We start from the raw sequence: 12,500 nt of genomic DNA, 5'->3' as shown, positions 1-12,500 counted from the left end.
ACTGCGCTTGTGGTAGGATCGGAGGAGGGATTGAGGAAGTTAGTGACAGAGTTTAGGAGAGTATGTGATAGAAGAAAGCTAAAAATAAACGTGGGTAAAAGTAAGGTGATGAGATGTACAAGCAGTAGACTGGAAGTGAGCATTAAGGGAAAGCGACTGGAGGAAGTGGATAGTTTTAGATACTTGGGTGCAAATGTGGCAGGAAAAGATGGAGTGAAGGTGGAGGTAGAGTGTAGATTGAGAGAAGCGAGTAAATGCCTTGGTGGATTAAAGAGTGTAATGAGGAATAGACATTTGGGAATGGATGCAAAGAGGAGACTGTATGAAGGAGTGATTGTGCCAACAGCACTGTATGGGGCAGAAACGTGGAACATAAGAGAGGAAGAGAGAAGGAGTTTGAATGTGTCTGAGAAGTATGATGGGGGTTACTAGGCTAGATAGAGTGAGAAATGAGGAGTTGAGGCGGAGAACAGGGGTGGAAAGGGAGTTGGGAGATAGGGTTGATGAAAGAGTGTTAGGATGGTTTAGACACATGGAAAGAATGAGTGAAGAAAGACTAGTAAAAGAGGTATGGAAGGCAGATGTGGAGGGAGTGAACATGAGGGGACGTCCTAGGATGAGGTGGATGGATGGGGTGAAGGGGGCTTTGGGGATGAGGGGAATGTCTGTTGAGGAAGGACGGGAGAGGACAGAAGACAGGGGTGAATGGAGAATGGTTGTATATGGATTATGTTGTGATGCATGAGGTGGAATGGGCGGGGGGATGGGGGTGAGGTAGTATGTGTGAGCAAAATTTGACGCAGCCCGAAGGGATTTCTCCCCGTCTTCTCCTTTTATGCAATGGGGGGACGGAGAGGGGGGGGGGTCGCCGATTTAATGAAGCGGCCTTGCTGTAGATGTGCTGCGTCTTACGACATTGCTTCTGACCCAGGGCAGTGGACAAGGTGCAGGGATGACCCGTCATCCAGGAGGTGCTAAGATAAGATGGAGGGTGGAGGGGTGTGGAGTGTATTCAGGGATGGAATGGGTGGGAATGATTTTATGCCTTTTCCTTTTTGGCTACCTCCCTTGTAAGGGGGAATAAGCCTTGGTATATGTATGTATGTATGTATGTATGTATGTATGTATGTATGTATGTATGTATGTATGTATGTATGTATGTATGTATGTATGTATGTGGATATGTATGTTTGTTTGTATGTATGTATGTATGTATGTATGTATGTATGTATGTATGTATGTATGTATGTATGTATGTATGTATGTATGTATGTATGTATATATGTATGTATGAATGTATCTATGTATGTATGCATGTCTGTATGTACGCATGTATTTATGTATGCATGTATATATGTATGTATGTATGTATGTATGTATGTATGTATGTATGTATGTATGTATGTATGTATGTATGTATGTATGTGTGTGTGTATGTATGTATGCATGTATGTATGTATATACGTATGTATTTATGTCCTTATGTATATACTTATGCATATATGTACGTATATACATATATGGATGTGTATATTCATATGATGTGAGTTATAGCTATTTTTATGTAGCTACTGGTGGGTTAGAAATGCAAGAAATAAGCAAAAGGTGGCGAATACTTTTTGGTTAGAAATATGAGATGCATTCATTAGCCAATGGCCGGTGTAAAATAAAATAAAAATAAGAATATGGGTGATTCAAATGCTTCTGAGGGAAGGCAAGAATCACGACTTGGGGAAATGAGAGATGAAATAGGTTTAATGAAGGAAGAATGAAGGGAAATGAGAGGCACAAACTCGATGAATGAGCAGGGCGAGAAATTGGGGTGGCGGGGTGAAGGAGAGGGAGGGTTTGTGATAAAGAAGGAGGGTCCTGAAACATATATGTGCACAGGTACTATTTAGTATTCTTTTCCTTCTGCTTCTTCTTCTTCTTCTTCTTCTTCTTCTTTTTCTTCTTCTTCTTCTTCTTCTTCTTCTTCTTCTTCTTCTTCTTCTTCTTCTTCTTCTCTATCGTTATCTTGCTTTAGCATAGCACTGTCGTAAACCTTCCTGTGGGCAATGTACGATTGTATCCCATTTTTGATGGAGCATCCTTGTATGCAATTTTTTGCTCACATGATATATCTGCAGTTAGATGAATCCACTGATGTTTCCAACATGAGTCAGCTGATTCTGTATACCCGGAACATCAAGGATGGTGAAATTAAAGATGAATCCCTGTTCTACGAGGCTTTGCAAACGACGACGAAAGCAGCATATATATTCCGACTCGTGGACAAGTTCTTTGAGAAACATCAGATCAAATGGGTAAACTAGGTCTGCACAGATAGTGCCCCAGCCATGATAAGGTATAGGTCTGGTTTGGCTGCTCTGTTAAAGTAGAGGATACCAGATATCATTGTGAAGCATTGTGTTCTCCCCTGCCATGCTTTGGCGGCAAAGTCGTTGCCGCCTCACCTCAAAGAAGTTCTGTCTGTCTGTATTCAAGTTGTGAATTTTATCCGGAGTCGCCCTTTAAACCACAGAGTCTTCATGCTATTTTGTGAGAAGATGGGAAATGAACATCATGTTCTTCTCTTCCACACAGAAGTGCGGTGGCTCTCCCGTGGGAAAATCTTGACTCATATTGCAGAGCTAAATGATGAGATTGCAATATTTCTCCGAGAGTATCAGAGTAACTTAGATGAAAAATTCGAGAACGAAACGTTGAACCTTTCTCTTTCCTACCTGGTAGATATTTTCAGCCTTTTGAATTACTTTAACTTGTCCATGCAAGGCATGTTTCCTAGTAACAATCTTTCTACAGAGAAGGTAGAAGCCTTCAAAAGGAAGCTCTCACTCTGGAAGCGTCGAACCCAGGGAGGGAGTGTGGGAAGTTTTCGTAGCTTTGAAGAGAAATTGGGGGATAAGACAATCAGTCCCATGCTTGTAGAAAAAGTTGTTGCTCACCTCTCGCACCTTGAGACCACCATATCAAAGTACTTTCCCAAGGATCAGACATTTCCAGAATGAATTCAGCAACCCTTCCTGGCAGACATGAGTGATGCTGACAACCTGAAGGAGGAGCTTATTAATCTTCAGGTGAACCATGGTTGTCAGACAAGATTCCGTACATTACCACTGTCTGTTTTTTTGGTGTGATCAGTTGGTAGCGTACCCAAAACTGGCGAAGGCAGCGTTGGAGAAGATAATTCCATTTCCAAAAAGCTACTTGTGTGAGAAGGCATTCTCCACCACGCTTCTGATCAAAACAACCGTCCGGAACCGCCTTCAAGGTGAGCTGTTCCACTATATGAGGGTGGCTCTGACCAACACAAAACCTCAATTAGATAAACTGGTGTCACATAAGCAACACCAAAAATTGCATTGAGTGTATGTTTGATTACTCTGCGGTGTATGCTTGGCTGAGTTTTTCCATGTTCTTTATTTTTTTCTGTTTTTCTTTTGCCAATAGGACTGGCATCCTTAATGTTTTTGTTTTATCCTTGTAGTAACACGATTTTTGCCAAAGTTAGGGTGTGTTGGGCTGCCTACACCTCACTACAGGGGTGCTGTTGTCGGAAAAGGTTAAGAAACGCTGCCATAAACAATAATCAAAACCCATACACGAAATGTAGTACTTACATACAAAAACCTCCATTTCAAACATACGTCGTACCAATAAAGGTTTCGATCTCACACGGTGTTGATTATCACAAACTCAGTCAACTCATTGAACCCAAATCGAAACTCACAAAATTTCATAATCAAATTACAAGAGTAATGATAGAAACAACAGCTTACTTTGCAAAAATGACAAATTTTCACAAAATATAGCCAATAATTATTCACAAATCCTCGACATGACACCCGCGAAACAAATATAAGTAACATAATTTTTTCACATAACAAAACAGAAAATAAATAGATGAACAAACTTGTCTCCCACCAATTAATCAATACTGATATATGATGATAAACAGGTTGATAAAAAAGATATAGATACAAAGTAATGTAACACATTTGTAAAATTCAACAAAGACCCACTGTGTTGGATAAGAAGAAATGAAGCAGACGATATCCATATATTTCGATCACAGACTGATCCTTTTCAGTGGAATACAGAGTAGTGAGGAAAATACATGTCTAATATACAGAGAAAGAGAAGAAACATGAACAGATCTCAAGTGGCGTCTATTGCTTTGCGCGGCAAGTCACCCGCCTTCACCAAGGATGGTAACAATTTATTGACTGCCCAGGTAGTAATACAGTCTGGTGACCATTGTCCACTTGAGATATCAAAATTAGGAAATTGTTTAATCAAAGAAGATTCTATTATTTTCCTTTTGAAACTACACTTAGAGTTGAAAATAATTTTTGCCTTATTCCAGTCCATACAGTGGCCTTCTTTGTCTATGTGTTAGAAAACAGCGGAATTTTGTTGTGCGTATCTAACCGAGTTCTTATGTTCTTTCATTCTAGTGTGTAAATATCTGTCTGTTTGTCCCCAATATACCTTATTAAAATCCAAGTATGGGACTTTATAAACACCTTGATTTACTTCTTGTCTAGGTCTTTGATGTACATTAACTATTTTCTTAAACAAGTTATTGGGATAACTAAATACAACGTTTATGTCTTCCTTTGATAGAAATTGGGAACAATCATTTATGGACTTATTACAGGGCAGTTTGATACAATTTTTGTCCCAGTTAAGATTCTTAGTGGAATGGGAAGTGGATCCATAGTGACTAATTTTGGCTTTACTTAGGGCTTTATTCAAAAAACAATCAGGATACCCTATTCTTTTTAATTGATTCCTAATGGTTGTGGTCTCCATTTCCAAGTGATATGGACTACATAATCTAAGTACCCTTAAGAAGAGGCCTGAGGCAACACTATATCTAATTTTATCCGGATGGTGGCTGTAAAAGTGTACATAGCTCTCCATATGTGTGTGTTTTCTGTACACTGTAAAAGAAAGATGATCCTGATTTCGTATTACTAGGATGTCTAAAAATGACAGTCTATTATTCACCTCCCATTCAACTTTAAATCTTATATTAGTTGTTAAATTGTTGAGCTTTTCAAAGAAAACATCGAAAGAACCCCACTCATCATCCCAGATCATAAAGATGTCGTCCACGTACCTGTACCAAAACATATCTGGTGGCTTTATGTCCTGTCTCAAAATATTCCATATATAAGTTTGCTAACACTGGGGAGAGATTGGATCCCATAGAACAACCGATTTTTTTTTTTTTTTTTTTATAATATTGGTCTTTAAATGAGAAAGCATTTGTTTTACCACATAATTCCGTTAGTTTTATGATTTTGTTGACAGAGATTGTAAGTTGTTCCTGATAATGTTGTAATTTTGTCTCCAGGAATGCCAACACAGCTACATTTATGCAGGTAAACAATGATACTACATCAAGACTTAGTCATTTTCTCTGCCCTGGTAAATGACGGCTCTTAATCTTATTTATGAATTTTTCTGAGTGTTTTATGTGTGAGTTGGAAAAGCACCCTACAAACGGTAACAAAATGTTCGTGAGCCAGTACAAAGGATTAGAAAGGCGGAGCATGCCGACAGGAGACCTTTTGGTCCATATCTAGTTCGAATGCGAAAAAAATCATAATAATAATAAAATAACAAAGAAAAATTATAATAATGTAAATAACAAATAAAATGCATAAATAAATGCATAGGTATAGTTGAATAATAAACAAACAGGTAAATAGCAAATAATAATAAATTGACATATAACTAATAATAAATGAAAAGCAAACAGACAAATGATAACAAAAAAAATATATAAAATAAATTATAATCATTACAGCATCTTCCTTAAGTGTTTATCTAAATGATTCTTAAAGCTACGAACTGAACTACATTGCACTACCTGTGCAGGAAGTTTATTCCATTCATTGACTACACGGCTGACAAAGTTGTTTCTACCTACTTCCAAATTGAATCTATTTCCAGACAGTTTGAGACCATTGTTTCTTGTCTGATTATCATTCAATGTGAAAATTTTGTCACTTTTGATGTTGTCAATTCCCTTTAGAATCTTAAAGACTTGTATCAAGTCACCTCTGAGTCTACGCTTTTTTAGGGAAAACAGATTCATATGTTTTAGTCGATTTTCGTATGATTTATTTTTGATATTTGGAATCAGTTTTGTGGCTCGCCGTTGTATTTTTCTAGTCTGTCAATGTCTTTAATGAGATTCGGTGACCATACGGAAATAGCATATTCCTAATGTGGACGAACTAACGATTTATATAGCTTGTTCATGAGTGATGGACTTTTGAAATCAAAAGATCGCGCAATGAGTCCTAAAATCTTATTTGCTTTCTCAGAGGCTGAAATACACTGCTTGGATGATTTGAGGTCGTTACTGATAATTACGCCGAGATCTTTTTCACTATCCACTTTTGTTCACGAATTTCCAAATAACTTGTAATCGTACTTACTGTTATTTTTACCTATGTGTATTACCTTGCATTTACTTGTGTTAAATTTCATTAGCCACTTTTCAGACCATTGCTGTAATTGATCTAAATCTTCTTGAACATCAAATTGCTTAAAGTGATCATTTGCCATTCCGCACAGTTTTGTATCATCAGCAAATTTGGAAACAGTAGGTTTTAGTCCATGGCCTATATCATTTATATATACTATGAATAGAAGTGGCCCAAGAACAGAATCCTGAGGAACTCCACTTGTAACATTTTTTCATCTAGAAGTTTCTCCATTCAAAACAACTCTCTGTTTTCGACCATTCAACCAATTACTAGTCCAACCTAATAGGCTACCACTTACTCCGTGTAAAGCTAATTTAGTAAGTAGTCTTTCGTGTGGGACGGTATCAAAAGCTTTTGCAAAGTCTAGATATATTAAATCTATATTGTTTCTTTTGTCATAATTCGAGATAACTGTGTTGTAAAATTCGAGTAAGTTAGTCACGCAAGAATGTTTCCGTCTGAAACCATGCTGGCTATCATTTATCAAACGGTTACTTTCTAAATTATGTTCGATAGCATCTTTGATGATAGTTTCCATGATTTTTCCTACGATTGAAGTCAAACTTATAGCCCTATAGTTATTTGGCTTCTTTTTGTTACCCTTTTTGAATATGGGAGTAACGTTAGCTAGCTTCCATTCTCTTGGGACATCTCCGGATATGATGGATTTCTTTAAAATAATTTCTAATGGAGCAACAATCTCATTTTTTATTTCCTTTAAGATTCTTGGATGCCAACCGTCAGGCCCTGGTGTTTTATTAACTTTGAGTTTATCTATACACCTTTTAATTTTTTCTTTTGTTATATTTACCGTAGTAAGTTTACACTATTTTCACAGGTTTCAGTTTGGAGTTCACTTTGAGGTGTTTCGTTTACGAATACCGAGCTAAAGTAATTGTTTAAGATATTACACATTCCTTCATTTCAATATTCAAGTTGACCGTCAGCAGATAATAGTGGACCAATGTGATTCCTAACAACCTTTTTATCTCTAATGTAACTATAGAATTCTTTGGGATTCTCTTTAGATTTATCAGCGATGTTCATTTCGTATTGTCGTTTTCTTTTTCTTATTGTCTTTTTTAAATCTCTCTGTATTGATACATAACTTTCATACTTATATTTCTTATAAGCCTGTCTCATTTTAGCAATACTTTTTTCAGTTTCTTTGTCAAGCCACTTTGGGCGAGCCTGATTTGGGGGGACGTCTGTCCTTAAAAGGAATGTAAGTATGAATCATCTTAGTGAGCGTATTTTGAAATATTTCCCACATCTGATCTACAGGTCTTTCGTTTAATTTTGCCTCCCAATCTGTAAGCTGAAGCTCCTGACGTAGTCCTATAACTGAGCTTTACTGAAATCGGGTATTTTAGAAACACAAGTATCTATTCTAATATAATTTAGGAGTTTGAATCTAACTAAGTTGTGATCGCTATTTGCAACAGTTTCTCCGACTTCTACATCAGTTACTATGCGGCTAGTGATCAATAGATCGAGTAAGTTTCCATATCTTGTGGGCTCTTTTACATGCTGAATTAAGTAATTGTCACCAAGAAAATCAATCAAGCGACTACATATATGGCCATGTTCAAGGGTCATCCAATCAATGTCAGTAAAATTTAAATCACCCATTATCAATAAATCCCAGTTGCAGAAACTAGACAGTTCTTGAAATAAAAGTTTATCATCTGCTAATGACACAGTGTAAAGTTCTCGTTAAAATAAGAGAATAGTCCTCCCTTTACCGAACCATATGAATTATGTAAATCGCCGATCCACCCAAGTTTTCCATATATGTCATTATATCTTAGATCTGTAACAACAAACATACTCTTAAGATAAATTCACACACAAACTAATAATACTGAAATTTTAGGATGTCTTATATTAAGGTATGGTACCCAGTGCAAATGATACACTGAAAAAGAAATTAAACATCTCATTGAAAAGAGATCCCGAAATACAGTGACAGATATATTTCCATAAGTTCTCATTGAAAATAGAATAGAACGACGTTCACCGTGAAACAAATATTTTAGTACAAGAAATACATTTTACCAATGCTTATTGAATGCATTCCAGGATACGCAAACCCCCCCCCCTTTACTAGTATTCAATCCAATAATGAATTTTACAAGTTCATGTCTCCCACTAGAGACGTGATACATTATCATATCTCTTTTGCAATTGTACACCAAACCCCACCGTCTCGACCTTAACCCGAGGTACAGGGACATACCTCAAAGAAGTCGGGGAGGCATGTATCCTTACTAACCATTATATATATATATATATATATATATATATATATATATATATATATATATATATATATATATATATATATATATATATATATATATATATATATATATATATATATATATATATATATATATATATATCATGCCTGACACGTGATCCACATGCATACAAGAAGGTACCCGACAGACACTAGCTTTGACAATACCTCCAATCTTGCTGACCTCCACATTCCCCAGTGATAAACATCTGATTCAAACGTACATCATTCCACCATCCAATAAGTACCTAATGTCGCTAGACAGATCATTAAACATTTCCTTAAATCTACCAAGCTACATAATCATAACTCGAAACCATACACCATTTCATGACACATCAACCGATATTACTAAACCCATTATAATGCAACTAACACTCAAAGAATATTGTATAGATCCCAATCTTAAGATCTACTGTAAAACCCACACCAAACATGCTTAGATAGGCATATTCTTCTAGATATACGGCAACTGCGTCACCACAGAGACCAGAAGACTAAGGTAGGCACTCCATTAGACTCACCAGGGGAGACACTCTCCCCTTGGGGGATTATATACCAAGCTGTAAATATCATCTCGCCAAATAAACCAAGAAAGCTCGAAGAGGCTATATCTTTCCCTGCTCACCCACTTGTGTAACCAAACCAACGGCTACATTTGTATGTATGTATGTATGTATGTATGTATGTATGTATGTATGTATGTATGTATGTATGTATGTATGTATGTATGTATGTATGTATGTATGTATGTATGTATGTATGTATGTATGTATGTATGTATGTATGTATGTATGTATGTATTTATGTATGTATGTATATATGTATGTATGCATGTATGTATGTATGCATGTATGTATGTATGCATGTATGTATGTATGTATGTATGTATGTATGTATGTATGTATGTATGTATGTATGTATGTATGTATGTATGCATGTATGTATGTGTGTATGTATGTATTGACCATATGAAGAACTCCACTGTGCTGAAGGCCGTTAAAAGAAAAACAAAGGAGGAAGAGAAGAGATTCGATGAAAAGAGGCTCAGGTGTTGGTCGTAGAAGTAAACGAAATATGTTATGGGAGAATACAAAGAACGTAAACAAAACCAAAAGGAAACTCTGAATGAATTTTCAAAAAAGGAAAGGAATAATGTGTGAATTAATTAAATTATAACGAAATGCTCGTAAGAGGAAACATGATGTAGATAAAGTATGTAAAGCCGGGTCCACACTTGCTGCATTTCCACGTATCGTATCATCTTTGTGTACCACCTAGTGATACGATACGGTGCAACAGGGTATTGTACTCACTTGTTGCGTATCCGCCTGCTGTTTATGGATACGCAACAAATGAGTACAATACCATTTTGCACCGTATCGTATCACTAGGTGGTACGCAAAGATGATACGATACGTGGAGATGCAACAAGTGTGGACCCGGCTTAAAAGAGCGAATCAGCAGAGTGAAGGGGCGAGAAGAAGAAAAAGAAATGTAAATACGGAAATATGAAGATAATGAGTAGGGAAAGAAACGTGAAAACAACTAGATGCAGGACATAAGAAAGGGGGGAGAAGGAGATAAGAAAAAGAGATGACAGAAGGGGAAGGATAATAAAAAAGTACGAAAGGATATGGATGGGATACGACACCAAAGAAAAATAGACGACTGAAGTGAATTATAGAGAAGTAAAAAAAAAATAATAATATTAATAAAATAGAGAGAGACAAATAAATGAAAATAGGGAAATATAAAAAGGTTAAGTAATTAAGACAAAACCATATAAGTAGAAAATAGATGTAATGGAAAAAGTTATAAGTGTTTACAGACTGCAAGTGCAGAAAATTACAGAAGCAAGTCAAGAGGAAAGATAATAAACAAACAGAAAAGAAGAAACGAAAGAAGAAGGAGGGAACTGAGGGAAAATATGTGTTGAGTTAAATAAATGAAGACAAGGAACCACAAGGAAATTAAACAGGAGAAAGGATAGAACACGGGGGAACACGTGTTATTGTGTGTTTGCGCGCGCGCGCGCGCGTGTGTGTGTGTGTGTGTGTGTGTGTGTGTGTGTGTGTGTGTGTGTGTGTGTGTGTGTGATTCACTATTATCTTGGATCACATGTTTGACTCGTGATCGACAGCTATTTCCCTCCCGGAAGAGAGCCTAGAGCTCATATATGACCGATCTATGGGTAATGCTAAGACCTAACACGCACACACACACCCAACTCCCACCCCACGAGAGTTGAAGTAACGACTTGCAGCGCAGCGATACTAAAATTATTTCAGCGCTGGGTGGGTTTCGAACCCGGACCGCCGTAGTGGTGGCCGTGATCGCTATCACTGCGCCATTGTGTGTGTGTGTGTGTGTGTGTGTGTGTGTGTGTGTGTGTGTGTGTGTGTGTGTGTGTGTGTGTGTGTGTGTGTGTGTGTGTGTGTGTGTGTGTGTGTGTGTGTGTGTGTGTGTGTGTGTGTGTGAGTGTGTGTGTGTGTGTGTGTGTGTGTGTGTGTGTGTGTGTGTGTGTGTGTGTGTGTGTGTGTGTGCGTGTGTGCGTGTGTGTGTGTTTGTGTGTGTGTTTGTGTGTGTGTGTTTAGAAAGGTAGTAATGGAATTTTGTTTATAATCTGGACAAATCTGATAAAAGATTAATTTCACTCGCTGAAATGCCTCTATATGGTGTATCTGATGGCCCTAGCTCTGATACAATTTTTTTTTAACCAAATAAGAGAAAAATATGAGTTAATGGGTTCATTACGAACAAAAATTTCGACGTAAAACCTGGGTTCTACGCAATGAAATCTAGTGGAGCACAATATAAAAGGAAAAGGCATCTCTCATTATTTTCCCATACTTTTCCAATAACTGAGGTTAGGCTTATAGGCCTCTTGTTCAGTATTTGAATATAGAAAGGGACTTAAAAGAGATAATGATAATGCGAAAGGGAGGATTAGGTAGAAAATAAAGTTACGAATATAACACACACACACACACACACACACACACACACACACACACACACACACACACACACACACACACACACACACACACACACACACACACACACACACACACACACACACACACACACACACACACACACACACACACACACACACACCTAGACATCCTTCTCCTTGTAGCCCCACAGGGGACATTCCTAAACGAAAAAGTAAAGGCATAAGAGGGTCTGGGAGTTTTCGGACCAGCGCCCTGAGGTTTGGGTCTTTTAATGTACGTGGATGTGGTACAGATGGGAGTAAAAGGGAAGAGATAGGTAGTATGTTTGTGAGAAGAAAGATGGATGTGTTGGCTTTGAGTGAAACTAAGTTGAAAGGGAAGGGTGAGTGTAAGTTTGGGAGTGTAAGTGGGAGATTATCAGGAGTGAAGAGAGGGCGAGGGAAGGATGGAGTGGCTATTCTAGTAAGTGAAGAGATAGGTATACGTGTAATGGAGTGGAAGGAGGTTTCCTCAAGGATAATGTGGATGAAGGTGAAACTGGGAAAGGAGATGTGGGTCTTTGTAAGTGCATATGGGCCTGGCAGTGAGAAGAGTGTAGAAGAAAGGGAGGCCTTTTGGATAGATTCAAATGAGTGCATAGAGGATTTAGGAAGAAATGTAAATGTAATAGTACTGGGAGACCTTAATGCTAGGGTAGGAAATGGTCCAATCGATGGAGTGGTTGGG

The 12,500-nt window shown here is 37.5% G+C and overlaps 1 protein-coding gene across 1 annotated transcript; it reads left to right on the top strand.

Annotated features, from left to right (window-relative positions):
* Positions 1 to 2,114: 2,114 nt before the first annotated feature.
* Positions 2,115 to 3,011, top strand: LOC143020000 (protein FAM200C-like). The gene is made up of 2 exons (XM_076176092.1): positions 2,115 to 2,306; positions 2,550 to 3,011. Exons 1-2 carry the CDS (start codon positions 2,115 to 2,117, stop codon positions 3,009 to 3,011), a joined length of 654 nt encoding a protein of 217 aa, XP_076032207.1.
* Positions 3,012 to 12,500: the final 9,489 nt, after the last annotated feature.

The sequence above is a fragment of the Oratosquilla oratoria genome, chromosome 3 (genome assembly GCF_046742065.1).
Source record: "Oratosquilla oratoria isolate Oo_2021 chromosome 3, ASM4674206v1, whole genome shotgun sequence".
In the NCBI taxonomy this organism is placed as follows: Eukaryota; Metazoa; Arthropoda; class Malacostraca; order Stomatopoda; family Squillidae; genus Oratosquilla; species Oratosquilla oratoria.
Note: the sequence above shows the minus strand (reverse complement) of the source record. Positions and strands in the feature narration are given on the sequence as shown.